General features: G+C 39.9%; 2 protein-coding genes across 2 annotated transcripts; one reads left to right on the plus strand and one right to left on the minus strand.

The window, feature by feature from the left end:
* Positions 1-1,425: 1,425 nt before the first annotated feature.
* On the minus strand, positions 1,426-11,386 carry LOC113513793 (possible lysine-specific histone demethylase 1-like). The gene is made up of 9 exons (XM_052892376.1): positions 11,275-11,386; positions 7,984-8,163; positions 7,759-7,912; positions 6,843-6,898; positions 5,753-5,969; positions 5,059-5,237; positions 4,207-4,474; positions 3,144-3,247; positions 1,426-2,556 (listed from the first exon to the last, which is right to left on the minus strand). Exons 1-9 carry the CDS (start codon positions 11,364-11,366, stop codon positions 2,325-2,327), a joined length of 1,482 nt encoding a protein of 493 aa, XP_052748336.1. The 5' UTR covers positions 11,367-11,386; the 3' UTR covers positions 1,426-2,324.
* A 3,263-nt stretch (positions 11,387-14,649) lies between these two features.
* LOC113514762 (possible lysine-specific histone demethylase 1-like) lies at positions 14,650-23,152 on the plus strand. The gene is made up of 9 exons (XM_052892375.1): positions 14,650-14,752; positions 17,174-17,353; positions 18,358-18,511; positions 18,930-18,985; positions 19,565-19,781; positions 20,507-20,685; positions 21,115-21,382; positions 21,745-21,848; positions 22,881-23,152. The coding sequence occupies exons 1-9, from the start codon at positions 14,661-14,663 to the stop codon at positions 23,110-23,112; spliced, it is 1,482 nt and encodes a 493-aa protein (XP_052748335.1). The 5' UTR covers positions 14,650-14,660; the 3' UTR covers positions 23,113-23,152.
* Positions 23,153-23,234: the final 82 nt, after the last annotated feature.

Below are 23,234 nucleotides of genomic sequence, written 5' to 3' on the forward strand. Positions count from 1 at the left end.
CCTGTTGTTATTGTTAAAGTATGTCCCATGTACAGACATCGACCAGTTACAATTTTATTACATTAGTAAAATTATCAATTGTGTTTATAAACAAATTCATGACGTATAACAAACCATTATGTCATAGCATTAATTATGTAATTGATAATGTATTATCTATTTACTTGATAAGTACATAAAAATCATGTGTCTTCGTATATGATCACGCCAATCTTCGAAGCCGCTCGACTGATTTTAAATTAAATTTCATTAATCTAAAACAAAGTTTCGAGTCAACTCCATCTTGGAATATTGGATAGATAGATACTCTTTATTGTTCCCTCCATAACATTACAATAGTAAACTTATTGGGGGGAAAGGGATTGTTAGTAATAGAGACTGAGAATCCTACTGCTAGCAATATACCCAACCAGGTCGACCTCCTCGCGGTTCTCCCTGGAATCTATCATGGTTAATTCCTGATGAATTCATCATGATAAGCTAACTGGCCTGTTTTCATTCTCATCTATCACCCTTCACTGGTGCTCCGCCAGCGTATCCCGTTAGCGCTGGCGGGGTTACCATACCATTTTCACCCAAAAAAAAATAGTAAACTTATTATAAACACAAACAATTACAAGAAAATATTACACTGAGAGAACAATGGGCGGCCTTATCGCTAAGAGGGATCTCTTCCAGACAAGTTTTGGATGAAGAAGAGATTGACTGGAGACATGAAATTAAGTCGTTTATCTAAGGTATTTTCCCCAACGAATGCTCAGGTTATGGAATGAGCTCCCTGTCGAGGTTTTACCAAGAGACTACACCTCTTTACCTTCCTATTAAAGAACCCCATGGGGTTCTTTAATAGGAAGGTAAAGAGGTTTCTTCAGGGTCGGCAACGCGCGCGTAATACCTCTGGCATTGCAGGCGTTTATAGGCTACGGTAACCACTTACCAGGTGGACCGTATGCTTGTTTGCCACTTCAGTGGATTAAATAGTCGACGGTTACCACTTTCCATCAGGTGGGCCGTCAGCTTGTTTGCCATTCTAAGTTGTATATATATAATATATATATATATATATAATATATATATATATATATATATATATATATATATATATATATATATATATATATATATATATATATATTTTCTTTTTTAAATATACCATCGAGACTTGACGCGATGTAAAAGCCTTCACAGGTAAATAGTACATATATACCTGCTTTTTTTATTGCTGACGTGTATTTAAAATATATCGAAACAATGCGAAAGTTTAAAATTATTCTGCTATTGGGTTTTTTTTTTTAAATATTATTTTATCCTTTTTTTGTATATGTCTCTATCTATGTTTGTTATTATTGGTGTGTTGTAAGTAATGCAAATAAATTATCTATCTTGGAATCTATCTAAAAAAAAACATTTAATGAAACTACCAAAATTTCTTAATTTTATTTATTTATTTATTTACAAGATTAAATTATTATTAAAGACTACAAGGTTATATATACATTTTTATACAAAATAAAATGGCGACCAAACTCTAAATAAAGACTGTAAACGTAAAGAGCCTCTGAACTGCAGTGAGAGTGTAACAGACATAAAAAAACACATTTTAACATACAAAACGGGCCACTAAATTATACATTTTACATCAAACAAATTTTTAAGTATCAATGATATAAAAAAAATACAAAGAACTGTAAAAAAAACACGGCGCGTCAGCTGTGGAATTATATGTATTACTATCTCAGCAGTTGTGTTTGCATGGCTGTGTTTCGGTTTGAAGGGTGCGATATGACGTGAATTTACAGGTCACAGAGGAATAACACCTGAGTCCTCGGGAATGGCAACGCATGGGGGTATCATGGGCGAAACAGTATGTGTGTGTACTGTTATGTCCATGGTACTGCTCATGTGTATAGGCGACGGTTACCACTTTCCATCGGGTGGGTCGTCAGCTTGTTCGCCATTCTAAGTTGTATAAAAAAAAACTCACAATCTCAACACTTTATTTTCCATCGATTCTTATTCAGGAAAAATGTTCAGTTCTGCTAGAAGAATATAATATACTATATTTCTTAATAAAATATAATAAAAAGAGTACATTATATCAGTCATCTAGTGTACATAAGCTTCCCCCAAAAGGGGGTTGTGATAGTAGTTGCCACGCTTGGCAGGCGAGTTGGCAACCGCAGTTAATATTTACTGATGTTTTAACAGGGACACTGTTGTTCATCCCTCGATCATTAAGTTCCCTTAGTCGCCTCTTACGACATTCAGGGGAAAGGAAGGGGTGGCCTATTCTATGCCGGGACCACACGGCAACCTTAATCTCTTTAGTGTGACTGTAATAGCCTGTTAGCTTCCCTGTAACCGCTCTCACTAGCGCCGTGGACCGTCGAGAAGTGGGTTGGGTTCGTCGCCTCCCCAGCGAAAAGGACCCTTGGTCTACCGGAGGAGTCGGTGAGGGGTGCACCCAGGTCTTCCCTCACTGTGGGGTACTGCGGGGATATTACGTTATCGTATGTGAGGCCACCTCGCGTGTACGGATTCGAGTGCCAGTTTGATCTAAAAAAATAACAAAAAATGTGACATCGACAGTAATTCATCGGTTTAAATACTGACTCTCCTTCCGCTAATTGCGGATCCAATTCCCTAAAATTCAAATTTTCTATTCGTGAATGTTTGTTTGTATAATTTTGCAGGTTTTTGGTGTAAAAGAAAAAAAATATTTAGAACGTAGACAGATCTACATGTGGGATTAGCTGCTTAAATACAAAATATTAATATTTATAAAAAAAAATTAAACGTATATAAATAAAAATCAATTGTCGAATATAAGTAAGTGCATCAATTCAGAAAGGCTGTACATATTTGGTTAATCCTTTTATCGTTTTGTTTATAATGCATAGATAGATAGACACTCTTTATTGTTTCCTCCAAAAGATTACAATAGGAAACTTATTATAAATAGAAGCAAACAATTAATTAACTAATTACAAGAACAAGTATTTTATAAAAAAAAAATTGAAAAATCGTACAGAAATATAACAAATTAGATTTTAAAAAGCACGCTCATATGAAGCCGGAATTTGTTATAATAAATATTTCTATAACACTTGCCTAAATAACAAAATATTAAAAATATACAATACCTCACGAAGGCTATAGGTTCTGGAATAGTCACATTACGCCCCATAAACCTTCGCAGTAGCTGCAGACATTTCTGTTTGACCAGGTCGTCGGGCAATGACTCTACCTAGAAAATCAACAACTTCCTTTATAATCAGTCTCAATAATCAGCCGACATGACAAGTGCTAACTAAGTAAACAGATATTTTAATAGAACTGAGAATTAATAAAGCATACTTTTGAATTAATGGGAAATGTTTATCGCAACTTAGAAATATTTATTCGACATTTCACATAGAAATACAAAATAGAACAAACATTTATTAATCTAAGTAAGGTATTCAGGCAGGCGACTTTGCACATCTTACAAAATACATCTTACCCGAGGGAGATTTTTTACCAAAGTCGTTTGCTTGTGCACCTCTGTCCTATTCGTGTTTCTACCGTGAAGCAGTTGTGTTTGCATGGCTGTGTTTCGGTTTGAAGGCTGAGATGTGGCAGTGAATTTACAGAGTATAGAGGAATAACACCTGAGTACTCAGGAATGGCAACGTATAAGGGGTATCATGGGTGAAACCGTATTATCTGTTATGTCCATAGTACTGCTCATGTCTATAGGCGACGGTTACCACTTTCCATCAGGTGGGCCGTCAGCTCGTTTGCCATTCTAACTTGTATAAAAAAATATGCTACTATCTATATAGATGCCTGTATATACGGTGAATTAGTCAAAACTAAAATTTTAAGAGATCCATAGTATTTTTGTTCTTTCGTGTTGTATGGTCCCGGCATAGAATGAGCCACCTTTCCCGTGGGTGTCGTAAGAAACGACAAAGGGGACTTAATGGTCGAGGAATGAGCAGCAGTGTTCCTCTTAAGACACCACCAAATCCTAATTGCAGGTTGACAACCCGCCTACTAAGCAACTACTAGCAAATCAAAGCCCTCACCCCTTATGGGGGAGAGCTTGTATTCAGCAAATGATAGTTATCGGCTAATATAATGATGATGATGATGTCGAAAGTGATGACCTAAAACCTATAAAATCTTGTTTTTTTTAACGATTCCTTTTTTTTATATACTAACCAATATGGCCGGCTCTCCGCAGATCGGAATCGTAATCGCATTTGATGTACCCATAGGAGTAATTATCTCCACAATTTCACTCAGCCATTTTTCGTCGTCGGCCAAGTTTTTTATGTCCTCTTTATTCCAAATGAAGTCGAACTCTTGACCCTTTGGCCACCACGCGTGTGGGAAGAGGAAGACTATTTTATGCTTGTTGCCCATAGATATTTTGTCTATGGCCGTTCTTTTTTCTTGATTCAGCTGCGGCGAGAACAGAGTTTCGTGTCTGCAAATGTTAATGAAAGTTAAATTTATGTTTATGACTGGAATATATTCACTGACTGAAAAAAGAAGTAGCCTATGCCCTTTCCCATCTCATATAATAACATGTATATTAAATTTTATATACATGTTACTATATGAGACGGATCTGAACAAGAATTGCTAGCAATAGAGACCATCGGAGGCAGTTTTTTTTTTTTTTTCTTTTGTGGCGTTCACCCCGATATTAGGGTATTTTGCCATCGGAGGCAGTTGGAGGAGGCCTTCGCTAATAAGCAAACAGATAACAGCAATTATATAAATAATTTGTTAAATAAAAAAAGAAAATGTTGTCTGAATAAAGGCTTATATTAGGTATTATTGTATATATCAAATTTTATAGTGATCGGTTAAGCCGTTGGCGTTATGAGGTAATCAACAAACAAACTCACTTTCCCATTTAGATAGTATAGTAATAAGGTCCATCAATTATCTAAGGTTTTAATTTCATAATACAATATTATAATTTAGCCAAACATGAAGTAATTTAATACGACTAAAGTCTCTTTTATTGTGAACGAGTTTTTGTAAAAAATACTGTAATATTACCTCTCCTTCAGTACTCCTAACGACACAGTGACTATGACGTTGTCGGCCGTGTAGGTGGCGCCGTCGGCGGTGGTCACCGTCACGTTGCCGTCCGCCGCCCGCGACCACGCCACCCTAGTCACCTCCGTGCTCAATTTTATGTCCAGTGTCGGCAGCCCTGGCCCGTTGTTGTATGTGTTCTAGAAAGAAATCTCTAATTTTACGACCTTGTCATTCCGTCGTCTCTAATCTTATGACCTTGTCATTTCGCCGTCTCTACTCTTACGACCTTGTCATTTCGTCATCTCTACTCTTACGACCTTGTCATTCCGTCATCTCTAATCTTACGACCTTGTCATTCCGCCGTCTCTACTCTTACGAGCTTGTCATTCCGCCGTCTCTACTCTTACGAGCTTGTCATTCCGCCGTCTCTACTCTTACGACCTTGTCATTCCGCCGTCTCTACTCTTACGACCTTGTCATTCCGCCGTCTCTACTCTTACGAGCTTGTCATACCGTCGTCTCTACTTATACGACCTTGTCATTCCGCCGTCTCTACTCTTACGACCTTGTCATACCGTCGTCTCTACTTATACGACCTTAACATTTCGCCGTCTCTACTCTTACGACCTTGCTATTCTGTCATCTCTAATCCTATGACTTTGCCATTTTATTGCTCTATTGTCGTTATAATATTTATCAAATTGTTACTTACCAATAAAACCTCAAAGAATGTCTTATATCCATGCCTGTGCCAGCTAACGTATGGATGACCTTCCACCTTCAGGAACTTGCAGTTTGAGGAGAGATCATTCCAAGTGGTGAGCGCTTCGTATTCGGATATATACAGGTCTACGAAGCGCAGGAACTCATCTATAAAGTCCTGGTCTGCAAGCACTGCCGGGTGCCTCTCTTTCAAGTATTCATATATCCTGAAGATTATGAAATTCATGGAACGTAGGTTAACTCAATAATTTATTTAGGTACCAACTCATTCACTTACGCATTTAATTCATGAGATCGTGATGTATTTTTTTAAAAAGCTTTATTGATGGAATGGTCATACGAAAGATACTTAAAGGAATTATTAGTAACGAGAGGTCATATCCTTTTTTTTTAATGGTTGATAATGGAACGGTAACCGTATACGCCTGCGCTAACGGTATACGCTGGCGGGGTACCAGGGAAATATGATCGGTGAAGATGAAAGGGCAAGTCAGTTGGCCCATCGTGATGAATACACCTGGAGTTTAGCACGACGGTTTCCAGGGGGAGCCACGTGGAAGACAACAGGACAGTGTATATTGCTAGCGATGGGACTGGTAGTCCGCATTTCTGTCAATCCCCTCCCCCCTCCTGTTCTGCCCCTCCCCTCTTTCCACTATAGACCGTTAGGTCTCATTAGGTATTACCAATATAACTTATCGGGTCGAACTCCACGATGTTTAGTCATGGCTAATTTCTACTGAATTCGTTATGATAAGCCATACGCTCTGACTTCACCCTCACCTTCATTCCTCATTGGTGTGGCAAGAATACACCAATAATGCAGATATTACTGGGTACAGAGGAATAACACCTAAATCGTCAGGAATGGCAACGCATGGGGGGTATCATGGGCGAAACAGTGTTATGTCCACGGTACTGTTCATGTCTATAGGCGACGGTTACCACTTTCCATCAGGTGGGCCGTCAGTTTGTTTGCCATTTTAAGTTGTATAAAAAAATAAAAAGTTTCCCTTGCCAATTTTTGTTAATATAATATATTCTTTGTAAAATTTACAAATGTAGATCTTTTGACTGACCTCTGTGTTATATATTGGCCCATTGGTTGCGGCGTGGGTGGCGATCCGTGAAAGAACTGTAAAAAAAAAACAATCAATTATTTATTACATTTCTTTTAAACCATAAAGACGGCAAACAATCATACAGCCCGTCTGATGGTAAACGGTCACTGTAGACTATGGACGACTGCAACGCTAACGGTGTCACGTGCACGTTGCCGACTCTGAAAAAAGCTTAATATACCCTTTTTGAAGAACCCCATACTGTACTTTATATTATTCTCAATTTCGTGTATAATATAGTATATGTCATATATGTGTAAGTATATTTGTTATTTATATATATTTATTCGTTTATGTATGTAATTTTAGTATGTATGTATATCAATAATTACTAGTACGGCATTCGAGTATTCTGACACTTCCCTACGGTTGACTGGGAGAGAATGCTTTTAGCATTAAGTCCGCCATGTACACATATTTGTACTAATGAATAAATAAATAAATAAATAATCTCTAGGGAAAACCTCGGGAACTCATTCCAAAGCCTGAGCGTTTGCGGGAGAGAATTCCTTTGAAACCGCACTGTACGTGATCATTTAGATTCAAGTGTGTGAGAATTAATTCCCTTACACGTATATGTGTAGTTGATTTTTCTATTATTTATTTATTTATTTATTTATTTATTGGAAAACGTACAGCTGAATGATAATCAATACGTAATCAAAGCCTTACTGCGGTTGCCAATCCGCCTGCCAAGCGTGGCAACTACTGGCAAAACCGGGGGGGTTTTGCCAGTAAAGGTAAGGCTTATGTTCAGCAGTGGACAGCAATATAATAATGATGATGATGAAGTTTGACAGGACAAGAATGGGTTTTATATATTCCAGTTACACGGACGATGTCATTGGTAAAAGTTAATTTATTATAAAGTTACCTGCGAAGAAAATTTAAACAGTTCTTTCATCAACGCAGTGTTGGGCTCCCCGCCGTCTGATCTGTAAAACGCCAGCTCGAAGTCCTGCGGCAGCAGCGTCACGTTGTTCTGGACGGCCGCGTCGTACACTCTGTTGGGGCTGGTGCCGTGGATCCTGGGCGCAATGTCAAGGTTGGAGTTTACTCGCCATCGAATTTGTATTTAGTAAGCAAAAAACAGGCTCACCATTCAGCGCCGAGTTCCACGACGCCGTCCCCGAACGGCACGGTGTGCACCCTGCCGCCCACTCGGTCCTGCGCCTCCAGCGCCAGCACCCTGCGGCCGGCGCGCGCCAGGGTCGACGCCGCAGTGGTCCCGGCTGACCCCAGCCCGATGACTATCGTATCGTAGGACTGGCTGTTGGAGCTGCAAATTAGGATGTTAAAATAGGTACACAAAGATTTTGACACCCTTGGTAGTGCGGGGGAAAGGAATTATTAGTAACAGAGTTTAAAAGCAATATCAGGTTGACCTTCACGCGATTCCTCCTGGAAACCATCATGATTAATTATTGTTGAATCCATCTCGATGGGCTAACTGCCCTGCTTTCATCCTCACCTATCATCTCTCACTGGTGCCCCGCCAGCGTGTACCGAGAGCACAGGCGGGGTTACCATTCCATTATCATTAACTAAAAACACCCTTGATGGAGCAGCGGTTTAACGCGCCGCCTTATCTTCCAATGGTCACGATTTCCATTCCCGCACAACGCAAACATTTGTTATTCTTGTATATATATGTCTGTTTATATTGGTCTAGGTGTTTTCTGTACATAATGATGGATAGCTAGATACTCTTTATTGTTTCCTCCAAAAGATTACAATATAATAAAATAAAATTAAATTAATAATAAAATTACAAAAAGCTTCTCTTTTCTTCGAATGTGACAAAACCAGTTATTTGGGTTAAAAAATTAAACTACTGAAACGATTTTAATAAAATTCCCATAGGACCAATGTCTAAATATATTCTTTTTGATAAAAAAATAATTTTCCAAATAGGTATACAACTGACAGAGTTATGAAGTAACAAAATTAAAAGAAATACATACAACCGAATTTAGACCCTTTAAAATTAACCCTTTGAAATTAGAATTTATTTTTTCACAATTTTCATTATTACCAATGGTTATAATTAGATGAATTAACTTTATATAACATCAACATTCTATATGTAGCACTAAAAATTTAGCTGAACTAACATTATACTATGTAATGAGGGTTGAGCGCTGTTGTCTGAGATACAAGCTTTATAACCTAGTTCAGACACAGATGTTTAAACTGATCCAAATGTACAAATGAATTCGTACTTACTTTTACTGTAACTTCCAGTGCTGAGTTTGTTACAATCATGGTTATGCAATAAAGTTATTATTATTATCAGAATAACAAAAATAGAAAAACATATAAAAAAAAAAACAAAAGGAATGTAGCAGTGTTTGTGCAAAGTACCTAACTCGGCATATGTCGCAGTTTCATATCTGAAGCTACGACACTGATTTTCAGTAGGCCCTAAATACGTAACTCACGGACACGTGTGTGCAAGAGATGTTGTGTATAAATATATAAGAATAATATATAAAACAGTGATAAATATATATGATATAATGATTTTTTTTATACAAATACTAAATATAGGAACAATACACCACAACTGCAGTGTCCCCCCCCCCATTCCATTCCCACATAGGTCTCTTATTCCTCTTATTTACCAATTTCCTTTACGCATTTCCAACGTTCCCTTCCTTTTTTCTTCAATCTTTTCCTCCAAACCGTAGGTGGCGGGAACCACCAACAAATGCATTCCCAAAGAGGGTTGACATCAGGCAGGCGGCCGGTCGTAAAACTATAAGCTAAATCTTTTTGTAATATGGATAAAATCATATTACGTCGACCACAAATAATAAATGGGATAAGGGTAGCAAGACGATGATGCCTTAATGGGGCGAGTTATATATACCATAACGCATTAACATAATTCTGGAGGGGGGAAAGGGATTGTTAGTAATGGGGTCTAATGAGCCCATTGCTAGTAATATACCCTATCAGGTTCCAGGCGGTTCCCTCTGGAAACCATCGTGGTTAATTCTAGTGGAATTCGTCACGATGGGCCAACTGACCTGCTTTCATCTTCATCTATCATTACTCACTGGTGCCCCGCCAGCGTATACCGATGGCGCAGGCGGGGTTGCCATCCCATTATCACCCATTAAAAGAAAAAACATAATTCTGGAAACTCGAGTCAAAGTTGCGTCATATACAGAGATTAATATACGAACAATACCTAAAGTTTTACCTACATTCAATTATGTAGTATGACGCAACAGTTCCTCATGTGTCTGTCAGACAGTCAGGCGCTGGCTGTGTGATCTTTCTAGTTTAATTTTATCTACTGTTATACATAGACAGATACTCTTTACTGTTTCCTCCATAAGATTACAATAGTAAACTTATTATAAATACAAACAATTACAAGGAAATATTACACTGAGAGAACAATGGGCGGCCTTATCGCTGAGAGCGATCTCTTCAAGACAAGATTTGGATGAAGAATAGATTGACTGGAGACACGAAATTAGGTTGTTTATCTAAGGTATTTTCCCCAACGAATGATCAGGTTATGGAATGAGCTCCCTGTCGAGGTTTTACCAAGAGACTACAGCGTGGGGTTCTTTAATAGGAAGGCAAAGAGGTTTCTTCAGGGTCGTCAACGCAGTGAGAAAACAATTTGACAATTAAATTTCTATTTACAATTTTATTATATTTCATACATTATTATACGAGTATTACATTGTTCTCTCACTGTGATTATTTCTTGTAATTGTTTGTATCTATAATAAGTTTACTATTGTAATCTTATGGAGGGAACAATAAAGAGTATCTATCTATCTATGTAGACGAAGTCTGTATTTTTTTTAAGCAACTTAGAATAGCAAACAAGCTGACGGGTCCACCTGATGGAAAGTGGTAACCATCGTAATTTCTAATCCGGCCAACAGGGGGGAAGGAATTGTTAGTAATGGCGAGGTTAGTCCCCATCGCTATCAATATACCTTATCAGGTCGACCTCCACGCGGTTCCCCCCGGAAATCATCGTGGCTAATTTATCGTTGAATTCGTCACGATGGGCTCACTGACCTGCCTTTTCATCATCACCAATCATCATTCACGGGTGCCCCGCCAGTGTAAACCGATAGCTACCATTACTATTCCATTACCATCAATAAAAAAAAACCAGCCGCATCAAACTGTGTAAAATTACATTTACACTAATTTCCCGGTAAAAAAAACAAAGTCGCTTCCCGCCGTCTGTACGCAACGGATTTAATTGCTGTTTTCATCAATAGATAGAGTGATTCAAGAGGAACGTATATTACATATAGTTTAACATGATCAGAAACATATGTTAGAGTACATACACGCATTTATCAAATCATTATAAATCCTGGAAAATAATGAGGTATATAACAGGACTTACGCGTGTGGGACGCTGGCGGCCCACGCCGCTCCGCACAGCGCTACAGCGAGCAGCGCTCTGTAACTCATCTCGGTCGACTGAAGCTGCGACATCTCGCGGCTATCTTTATAATAAGCAGATCACCGATTACCTATCTCGCAAATACTTTGCGATAGTTGAAAATTACACAATATACACTGTCATATCTTCATTTTGGTCCTATAAACGATTAGCGAGCGATGGTGCTGCCTCTGGAGAGCGATTTAGGAACTGAAGACGACTTTAAAGATATCTTTTCTATCCTCTAAAAAAGCTGCAGGGAAAAGACCTAGGAAAACTTCTTCTTTACTAATCTTCTCCAAATATAATACGGATGCGGATTACAGATATTGTTGAGAGAGAAGGATTGTTAGTAACCTTAGAGCCTAGATTGCTTCAGAGATGTTTCCTCCCACGAATGCTTAGGTTATGGAATGAGCTAGCTATCGAGGTTTTTTCAAGAGACTAAAGCGTAGGGTTCTTCAATAAAAGGATAAAGAGGTTTCTTCAGGGTCGGCAACGTGCGCGTTATGTACCTGGTATTGCAAGCATTCATAGACTACGGTAACTGCTTACCATCAGATGGACTGTATGCTTGCCACCTCAGTGGTATAAAAAAAATGGGAACGGATGGATAAGGAGGATTGTTACTCCTCATTGCTAGCAGTTACCCTGTCAAGTTGATCACCATACAACTTCTCCTGGAAACCACCGTTAATTACAAGTTCTCCACGATGGGCCAACTGTCCTGACATTTATGGGAGGAAAGGGATTGTTAGTAATGGAGACTGAGAATCCCAGTGCTAGCAATATACCCAACCAGGTCGACCTCCTCGCGGTTCTACCTGGAAAATATCATGGTTAATTCCTGATGAATTCATCATGATGGGCTAACTGGCCTGTTTTCATTCTCATCTATCACCCTTCACTGGTGCTCCGCCAGCGTAACCCGTTAGCGCAGGCGGGGGCACCATACCAGTTTCACCCATCAAAAAAAAACTGTCCTGACATCATCCTCATTGCTACTCATCTCACGTGCTACTGGTGCCCCGCCACTGTATACCATTAGCATAAGCGGGAGCACACGTCATCTTCATCTGTAAACAAAGGGTGTCAGCTACGCATATCATCTGTATTTCACGCCATAATCATGACTCATACGTCACGCACCTATCTGTATTGTTTTTATAAGTTCAACTTACCTAATTATTTGTTTATAATGATGAAATAACTTGACCATTTGATCCTAGCATAGGATAGGCCACCCTTTCCTTTCCCGTGGTTACGTAAGAGGCGACTAAAGGAACTTAACGGTGGAGATATGGGCTGTGGCGTCTCTCTTAAAGCATCTCTAAAGTCTAACTGCGGTTGCTAACCTGTTCGCCAAGCGTGGTAACTACTGGCAAAATCCCATAATAGGAGGCCCATGTCCAGCAGTGGACAGTTAACAGCTGACATTTTTTTAAACAACTTAGAATGGCAAACAAACTGACGGCCCACTTGATGGAAAGTGATAACTGTCGCCTATAGACGTTACCGTGGACATAACAGAGTATATTGTTTCGCCCATGATACCCCCCATGCGTTGCCAATCCTGAGGACTCAGGTTTTATTCCTCTGTACCCTGTAAGTTCACTGTCATATCCCACCCCTCAAACCGAAACAGCCATGCAAACACAACTGCTTCACGGTAGAAACACGAATGGTACAGAGGTACCCAAGCAATCGACTTTTGTACAAAGTCTCCCTCTGGTGACAATGATATTATCAAAATGGACTCTTATCACTTTCTAATACCTTTATTATTACTCTGTTATTAATTTCTCACTAGTTCTTTATAAAAGACTCATACCTACGTACTCTCAGATATGTCTTTATCTATAGTTAAAAGTCCTAATTTTTATTTTGAGATGGACAGTTGACAATTCAGAGGCCACGCCCCCACCCTCCTTGGGTACGCCTATGTGAATGATGCAATGTAAAGAGAGAGATCGTCATTTTCCAACCTGGGAGCTTTTTGCTGCCGCGTAAATACAATCAATTTTACAGAGTACTTACTAGATTTATCGTACTTATATAATAAAATTAGTACCTTATATATATATATATATATATATATATATATATATATATATATATATATATATATATATATATATATATTTTTTAATAATACAAAAACATCACGACCATGAAAGATATTAAAAAAAAGTTTTTAATAAGATTTCATCATCATCTTGCTACCCGTGTCCCAATTATTATTTGGGGTCGGCGTAATTTATTTTTTTTCCTATAAACAAAAAGATTTGGCTCACAGTTTTACGACCGGCCGCCTGCCTGACGTCCATCCTCTTTGGAAAATTAATAACGGTTAAAGAAGTCAAATTAATATTTTTTTTTTTTAGAAATATCGTCTCTCTGTATGTGTGTTCCAATATTAGGAAAAATTTACTACACCGAATTGGATGCGATATTCACAGATGTATCCCTTGATTTATATAGCCATGTTGTTCCGATATAGAATGCCCCAGCCCTTCCGTACCCTTGGGTGTCGTAAGAGACGACTATGGGAAAGGGATACTTTGTACAAAAGTTGTTTGCTTGGGCACCTCTGTCCCATTCGTATTTCTACCGTGAAGCAGTTGTGTTTGCATGGCTGTGTTTCGGTTTAAAGGGTGGGATATGACAGTGAATTTACAGGGTACAGAGGAATAACACCCGAGTCCTGAGGAATGGCAACGTATAGGGCGTATCGTACGTATCATGGGCGAAACAGTATACTCTGTTATGTCCATGGTACTGCTCATGTCTATAGGCGACGGTTACCACTTTCCATTAGGTGGGCCGTCAGCTTGTTTGCCATTCTAAGTTGTATAAAAACTATCAGTCGTTAACCGTCCACTGCTGAACATAAGCCTCCCCTAAAAGAGGGATTTTGCCGGTAATTACCATGCTTGGCAGGCTTGTTGGCAACCGCAGTTAGGCTTAAGAGAGACGCTGCTGCCCATCCTTATACTATTACCTAAACCTTAGTCGCCTCTTACGACACTTACGGTAAAAGAAAAGGTGGCCTATTCTATGCCGGGACCATACTTACAAGCCTTAAAACTGTTAAATTTTAAAACAATTCTAATAAGTCTCCTGATTTCATCCTCACCTATTCTTCACTGGTGCTCCGCTATACCCAAGCCAATAACGCCAGCGAGTATGCTATACCATTTTCATTCATTAAAATAAAGCCTCGCATTGCTTGAATTAATTTCTTTTAACCAAGACAACAGGTGCGAGTGACGCCGCGGTTAATCTATAGTTTAATATCTACTCTGTGCCTGAACGCATGCTTTCAAACATATAAAGGTGACCGCGAGATGTCGCAGCTTCAGTCGACCGAGATGAGTTACAGAGCGCTGCTCGCTGTAGCGCTGTGCGGAGCGGCGTGGGCCGCCAGCGTCCCACACGCGTAAGTCCTGTTATATACCTCACTAGTCACAACACACGGCTTTGCCTGCATGTTTAGAATCCTGTTATTCTAGTACAGCGTCCACTATACGTATAATTCAGAACAATTTGTATCTGTTTCTTGACAAACATTATTTTTTAACTTAGTGCTAATATTCGCGTTGGAGGGGAAGGGGATTGTTAGTAATGGGGTCAAATATCCCCATTACTAACAATATACCCTATCAGGTCGACCTCTACTTGGTTCCCTCTGGAAACCATCGTATTAAATTCGTCAAGATTGGCTAACTGACCCGCTTTCATCCTCATCAGTCATCTTTCACTGGTGTCCCGCCAGTGTATACCGATAGCGCGGGCGAGGTTACCATACCATTATCACCTATTAAAAAAAATATTCGCGTAGAGCCCTATAGTTTTTAATAGGTGAAAATGGCATGGTAACCCCACCTGCATTATCAGTATACACCGGCTGGGCACCAGTGAAAGACGATAGGTGAGGATGAAACAGCCCATCGTGACGAGTTCAACAAGAATTGTTCACGATGGTTTCCAGGGGGAACCACGTGAACGTCGACCTAATAGGGCACATTGCTAGCAATGAAGCTGTCAAACTCCATTGCCAACAATCTCTTTCCCCAAGAGCCCTATAGAGTCAAGAAATTGTCTTTGTTATACATGAAAGTCTCTTAACCGGCTTACCAGATATCTTCTCACTCCTTCCAAAATACGGAGCCAGCGGCCAATAATTTTTAAACGTTCCTAAACAGCTTGGCATAGTCTTTTATTTCGCGTCTTGTTTCTCTTTCAATTATATACTTTTTTTTTATACGACTTAGAGTGACAAATAAGCTGAAGGCCCACCTGATGGAAAGTGGTAACCGTTGCCTGTAGACATGAGCAGTATCATGCACATAACAGTACACACATATACCCCCCATGCGTTGCCATTCCTGAGGACTGAGATGTTATTCCTCTGTACCCTGTAAATTCACGCTATATCCCACCCTTCAAACCGAAACACAGCCATGCAAACACGACTGCTTCACGGTAGAAATACGAATGGGACAGAGGTGGCCAAGCATTTGACTTTTGTACAAAGTCTCCCTCTGGTTTTTTGGAATTGGCAGCAGCGCTCCTCTTAAAATATCACCAAAGCCTAACTGCGGTTACCAACCCTCCTGCCAAACGTAGCAACTACTGACAAAACACCCCAACGGGTGATTAATGTCCAGCAGTGAAGAGACGTTTAATATGATGATATTTGGTTGCCTCTTACATCCTGAGTTTAAAATAAAGTTTTTGTTTAATGTATAATAATGGAATAATAACCCCGGCTGCACTATCTATTAACGCTGGTGAGTCGGGGGGAAGGGATTGTTAGTAATGCGGACTACCAGTCCCATTGCTAGCAATATACACTGTCAGGTCGACCTCCCCTTGAAATAGGTAGTTTCCCCTAGAAATCATCGTGCTGAATTCCAAATAGGCTAACTGTTCTGATTATTCATCCTCGCCTATCATCCCTCACTGGTGCCCCGACAGCGTATACCGTCAGCGCAGGCATGGTTACTATTACATTATCATCTATTAAAAAAAAATACTGGTGAGTCACCAGTGAGGAACGATAGGTGAGGATCAAAGCAGGTCAGTAAGCACATTGTAACGAATTCCCGCCAAATCAGATTAGAGCTTATACGTGAGTGTCCTATCTATCTTTCCCGCTCTAAAATAGTTATGTTTTCTCTTTAACATTGCTAATCTATGTATGTACTTTACAGTCTAAATTTTCACCTAATTTCGGCTAATGTAAAGAGTCCTCTGGCAAAATAAAAAAAAAAACGAACTAGAAACATAGAGCAACATTAAGTAACTTTTTTTTTATAACCACGTAACCAAATTCTTACTTATTGGCACAGATAAGGGAATGTGTACTATCAACAATGCTTGACCTGTGTTATTTTTTTTTGTAGCTACCACAGTTACCTAGTTGTTTTAAATTATCATTGTTTATAATTAATTAATAATTATTTATCTTTATATCTACTTGTTTTTAATACACAGATAATGAAACGAAATGGTTAGTAACACCAACTTTGTTATCGGTATACGCTAGCGGGGCAACCATGCCATTCTAAGTTGTATAAAAAAAAGTTTCCATTTATTATTATTTCAGCCGTTAACTGTCCACTGCTGGACATAGCCTCCCCATAAGCGTAGTTTGGCCAGTAGTTGCCACGCTTTTCAGGTAGATTGGCAACTGCAGATTGGATTTTGGTGATATTTTAAGAAGGACGCTGCTGCCCGTTCCACAACCACCGACTCCCTCAATCACCACTTACAACACCCAAAAGAAAGGAAGGGATGGTCCATTTTATGCTTAAACATAACGACTAATCTTGCATATAATTATCCCAATTTACAGCTCCAACAGCCAGTCCTACGATACGATAGTCATCGGGCTGGGGTCAGCCGGCGCCACTGCGGCGTCGACCCTGGCGCGCGCCGGCCGCAGGGTGCTGGCGCTGGAGGCGCAGGACCGAGTGGGCGGCAGGGTGCACACCGTGCCGTTCGGGGACGGCGTCGTGGAACTCGGCGCTGAATGGTGAGGCTGTTATATGAATTGTAATAAAGAAATGGAAGCTTGATTGGTAGAAAGTGGCAACTGTCGCCAATAGACAGGAACTAGAGTATATATATCATGGGATACACAATTACATCCTTTGTATCACTCAATTAATTACTCTTTAGAACTAAGGCAGAGATAAAACGTGTCCATTTTTCTTCAAAAATCAAAAACACGACTGCCCTGATATTTTTTTTTTCTACAACTTAGAATGGCAAACAAGCAGACAATCCATCTGATGGAAAGTGGTAACCGTCGCCTATAGACATGAGCAGTACTATGGACACAACAGAGTATACTGTTTCGTCCATGATACGCCCCATGCGTTGCCATTCCTGAGGACTTAGGTGTTATTCCTCTGTACCCAGTAAATTCTCGCCATATCCCACCCTTCAAATCGAAACACAGCCATACAAACACAACTGCTTCACGGTAGAAACACGAATGGGACAGAAGTGGCCAAGCAAACGACTTGTGTACAAAGTTTCCCTCTGTATGCATTTGTATTTACTACTGTAATCTTTTGGAGGTACAATAAAAAGTATCTATCTATCTATCTATATTCCCCCTTGAAATAGTCAGAGGCGTTAGTCAACTGTGATGGACCAGACGTACCCAAGCAATCGACTTTTGTACAAAGTCTCCCGAACGGTCTAAAGTTTCACAAATAACGGAATATTAAAAAAAAAACGAAATATAGCCAAAGTCAGGATGCTGTAAGGATTCTAATAATATCTTTTACTTCCGAATCTGTTCAGGCATTTAGAAGTTATGATGCAGTAAAGAAATTTATGTCTAATAAGTGCATGAACCCTAAAAACGTTACATTCCTTTTTTGGGCAGTTCTGTAAAAGAAAAATCATACCTAAGTGTCCTGAACTTTTCCATTCGTGCTGAAGAGCCTTCCTCTCCGCTTCCATTCACTTTTAAGGCACAAATTTGATGACAAGTAATGTAAACTCCAACCTTGACATTGCGCCCAGGATCCACGGCACCAGCCCCAACAGAGTGTACGACGCGGCCGTCCAGAACAACGTGACGCTGCTGCCGCAGGACTTCGAGCTGGCGTTCTACAGATCGGACGGCAGGGAGCCCAACACTGCGTTGATAAATGAACTATTCAACTATTTAACGCAGGTATTTATTTATTGATTGTAAACGATATATATTATAATATGTGAATGTCGCAGCTAAAAGCTGGTAATCGAATAAATTTAATTACTATATATATATATATATATATATATATATATATATATATATATATATATATATATATATATATATATATATTTAAGAAAATTAAATTAAAAAGTGATAATAGAAGGGTAAGATGATAGGTGAGGATGAAGCAGATCAGTTGGCCCATCGTGACGAATTCAACAAGAATTGTTCTCTAATGGTTTCCTGAGGGAACTACGTGGAGGTCGACCTAATAGGGCATATTGCTAGCAATGAAGCTGTCAAACTCCATTGCCAACAATCTCTTTCCCCAAATAATTTGTTTTGTTTACTAGATAAATTTCTTTTATACCTATAATACAATTCATTTCAGTATTTCCACGCAGTAGCGCCCACACCACAACCTATGGGGCAGTACGTGACACAGAGGTTAGTTTACAGATCTTTATTTTGATATCTACATCGGTGTTTCCTAACGTGGGGCGTGAGCCCCAACAACACACACACATGGGATGGTAACCCCGCCCGCGCTATAGGTATACACCGGCGGGGCACCAGTGATAAATGATAGGTAAGAATGAAGCGGGCCAGTTAGCCCATCGTGACGAATTCAACAAAAATTGTTCACGATGGTTTACAGGAGGAACCATGTGGAGGTCGACCTGATAAGTTGTATTACTAGCAATAGATTCATTAGACCCCTTTACTAACAATCCCTTTCCCCCGATGAGTCAATATTCAAATGCATTTATATAAAACTTACTGAGTAAATGAGTGTGTGTATAAATGAGTGCGACAATGAACGAACAAGAGAGTGAGTTTTCGAACATGTAAATTAGTAACATGTGAGTAAGTAATCATACATGTGAGTGAGTAATGACTCACTCACATGTATGATCACATGTTTAATGAAACATGCGAGCGACTAAATTTATGAATATGAATGTAAATAAATTATTTATATATTTAGTTACCCACCGACAATAACATGTATTTATTACACTTCAGGCTACACGAGTACTTGAGAGAAAAGCACCCGTCAGTCCTCTCGGACCAGGACTTCATTGACGAGTTCCTGCGTTTTGTAAACCTGTTTATATCCGGATACGAAGCGACCACCAGCTGGAACGACCTCACCTCCAACTGCAGGTTCAGGAATGTGGAAGGTCATCCGTACGTGAGCTGGAACAGGCATGGATATAGGACATTCTTTGAGATTTTGTTGGTAAGTAATAATTTGGTATTATTACAATGACAAGGCCTGAAAAGAGTGAATGAGAAACAAAAATTAATTAAAACAATAGAGAATAGAAGAGGCAAAATGCTGGACTACCTGACTTTTGCCAGAGGGAGACTGTACAAAAGTCGATTGCTTGAGTACCTCTGTCCCATTCGTGTTTCAACCGTGAAGCAGTTGTGTTTGCATGGCTGTGTTTCGGTTTGAAGGGTGGGATATGGCGTGAATTTACTGGGTACAGACGAATAACACCTGAGTCCTCAGGTATGGCAACGTATGGGGGGTATCATGGGCGAAACAGTATACTCTGTTATGTCCATGGTACTGCTCATGTTTATAGGCGACGATTACCACTTTCCATCAGGTGGGCCGTCAGCTTGTTTGGCATTCTAAGTTGCATAAAAAAAAAACAACCTTATACTACATGACGATTTTTTAAGAGCATAGTAGATGGAAAAATAGAAGGCAAAAAAAAAAAGGGGAAGACCAAGGAATAACTACATGGGACAGATAAAAGAAACACTAGGTGTCATGTCGTATAGGGAGGTCAAGGATATGGCCTGGGATAGAGCTGGCTGGAGGAAGATGCATGAATTAGTTGCACCGACAGGAGGAAACTCTTAGGAGGCTTATGTCCAGCAGTGGACGAATAGTGGCTGAAATGCTGATGATGAAAACTAAGCATGACAAAAGTGTAATAATTTCGACTCCAGAACAAGTACAACAACGGGCCAGGGCTGCCGACACTGGACATAAAGTTGAGCACGGAGGTGACGAGGGTGGCGTGGTCGCGGGCGGCGGACGGCAACGTGACGGTGACCACCGCCGACGGCGCCACCTACACGGCCGACAACGTCATAGTCACCGTGTCGATTGGAGTGCTGCAGGCAACGTATGTGATATTTTTATTACGTGATTTTATGTTATTTCATTCACAAGGTGATTAATTTATGACAAATATTGCAAGCTGCCGTGGGATGCCAATCTTGACAAGCATTGGCCACTTCTTCCCTTCCCGTAGATGTTGTAAGATACCACGGTAACTTAATAGTTGATCAAAACCTAACTGCGGTTGCTAATCCGCTTGCCAAGTCTGGCAAGTACTGGCGATACCCTCCACGCATGAAAAAAGGAAATTGTTGTTTTATATATTTTGCTTGTTGGTTTTTTTATTGGTTTTTTTTTTTGTTTTTCTTTCTTTTATCTCTTTTACTGTGTTAATACATAGAAAAATGTATATGTTTGTATTGTAATTTGTGTGATGTAAGTAATGTAAAAAAACTATCTATCTATCTAATAATATAATCATTAAAATTTCCAGACATGAAACTTTATTCTCGCCAGAGCTAGATCAAGACAGAAGGGCGATTATAAACAATATATCTATGGGGTTGCTACATAAAATAATTTTACGTTTCCCGCACGTGTGGTGGCCAGAGAGGCAACATTTCATTTTCATATGGAGTAAAGAGGACGCAAGCAATTTAGCCGAAGACGAACAATGGTTGGATGATGTGGAGGGCATAACAAGTCCTATGGGCACTTCTAATGCCATTACGCTATGGCTTAGTGGAGATACCGCGAGACTGGTTAGTCTACCTATGTGTTTTTAAACGACATGAAATTCCATGAAGATTTAAAGTCGATTGCTTGAGTACCTCTGTACCATTCGTGTTTTAACCGTGAAGCAGCTGTGTTTCGGTTTGAAGGGTGGGATATGGCAGTGAATTTATAGGGTACAGAGGAATAACACCTGAGTCCTCAGGAATGGCAACGCATGGGGGGGTATCATGGGCGAAACAGTATACTCTGTTATGTCCACGGTACTGCTTATGTTTATAGGCGACAGTTAGCACTTTCCATCAGGTGGGCCGTCAGCTTGTTTGCCATTCTAAGTTATATAAAAAAACAAATAAAAAAACCTGATTTAAGGAAGCTGTTAATTTTCCAGGTGGAGTCACTACCCGACGACGTGGTCCAACAGAAATCTTTACAGCTACTGCGAAGATTTTTGGGCCGTAACACGACTGTGCCAGAACCTACTGGTATCGTAAGGTATTGTGTGAACTAAGCAATCTAGATATTTTATGTAGAATTATTATTACTCAAATATATTTCTTTTTCCTGCGACGATAATGGAATGGTAATCCCGCTTGAGTTATCGGTATACACTAGTGGGCCACCAGTGAAGGATTAAAAGCAGTACAGTTAACCCATCGCGATAAATTCCACAAGAATTAAGCACAATGGTTTCTAGGGGTGAACGCGAGGAGGTCGACCTGATGAGGTATATTGCTAGTAATGGAGCTGGTAAATTTCCATAACTAACAATCCCTTTTCCCCACTGAAATATATATATATCTTTTATGGGTGTAAATGGTATGGTAACCTCGCCTGCGCTAACGGAATACGCTGACGGAGCACCAGTGAAGGGTGATAGATGAGAATGAAAACAGGCCAGTTAGCCCATCATGATGGATTCATCAGTAATTAACCATGATAGTTTCCAGGGGGAACCGCGAGGAGGTCGACCTGGTTGGGTATATTGCTAGCAGTAGGATTCTCAGTCTCCATTACTAACAATCCCTTCCCCCCTCACTCAAATATATTAGTGTTTCTGTTATGATGCAACTGTGCTTATTATGCAGTTTTTCGTTTTAAAATGGAATCAAAATTATTGGATACAAAGGGATAACACCTTAATCCACACGAATGGCAATTTTTTTTTATACGACTTAGAATGGCTAACAAGCTGACGGCCCACCTGATGGAAAGTGGTAACCGTTGCCTGTAGACATGAGCAGTACCATGCACATAACAGAGTATACTGTTTCGCCCATGGTACGCCCCATGCGTTGCCATTCCTGAGGACTCAGGTGTTATTCCTCTGTACCCAGTAAATTCACGCCATATCTCACCCTTCAAACCGAAACACAGCCATGCAAACACAACTGTTTCACGGTTGAAACACGAATGGGACAGAGGTACCCAAGCAATCGACTTTTGAACAATGTCTCCCTCTGGTGAATCATGGTAAATCAAATCTGATGAATTATTGTCTACGTCACCTTTTCTTGTTCTTTTCAGATCAAGCTGGCACTCGAACCCGTTCACTCGAGGTAGCTACACATACGACAACGTACTAGCCCCGCAGTATCCCACAGCGAGGGAAGACCTGGGTGCACCCCTCACCGACTCCTCCGGTAGACCGAGGGTCCTCTTCGCTGGGGAGGCGACGAATCCAACTCACTTCTCGACGGTCCACGGCGCTAGCGAGACCGGCTATAGGGAAGCGACGAGGCTATTACAAGCACACTAAGTAAATACCACAATAAGAAATAAAAAAAAAAAATGAAAAATCAAAGATATTAGCATCATGTTAAGAGAGTTTTCTTCCTGTAAAACTGAGGATTTTTCCTAAGGATATACGAGATAAAATCG

This window comes from Galleria mellonella, unplaced genomic scaffold, assembly GCF_026898425.1.
Source record: "Galleria mellonella isolate WM207_F2 unplaced genomic scaffold, CSIRO_AGI_GalMel_v1 utg158, whole genome shotgun sequence".
Taxonomy (NCBI): Eukaryota; Metazoa; Arthropoda; class Insecta; order Lepidoptera; family Pyralidae; genus Galleria; species Galleria mellonella.

Coding starts and splice junctions, on each gene's coding strand:
- LOC113513793 (XM_052892376.1), bottom strand. CDS start 11,366: ATGTCGCAGCTTCAGTCGACCGAGATGAGTTACAGAGCGCTGCTCGCT. Junction 5,238..5,752: donor CATTCTTTGAGGTTTTATTG/GTAAGTAACAAT, acceptor ATTTCTTTCTAG/AACACATACAACAACGGGCC. Junction 3,248..4,206: donor GCGGAGAGCCGGCCATATTG/GTTAGTATATAA, acceptor TTGATTTTCTAG/GTAGAGTCATTGCCCGACGA.
- LOC113514762 (XM_052892375.1), top strand. CDS start 14,661: ATGTCGCAGCTTCAGTCGACCGAGATGAGTTACAGAGCGCTGCTCGCT. Junction 18,512..18,929: donor TATTCAACTATTTAACGCAG/GTATTTATTTAT, acceptor AATTCATTTCAG/TATTTCCACGCAGTAGCGCC. Junction 21,383..21,744: donor GTGGAGATACCGCGAGACTG/GTTAGTCTACCT, acceptor TTAATTTTCCAG/GTGGAGTCACTACCCGACGA.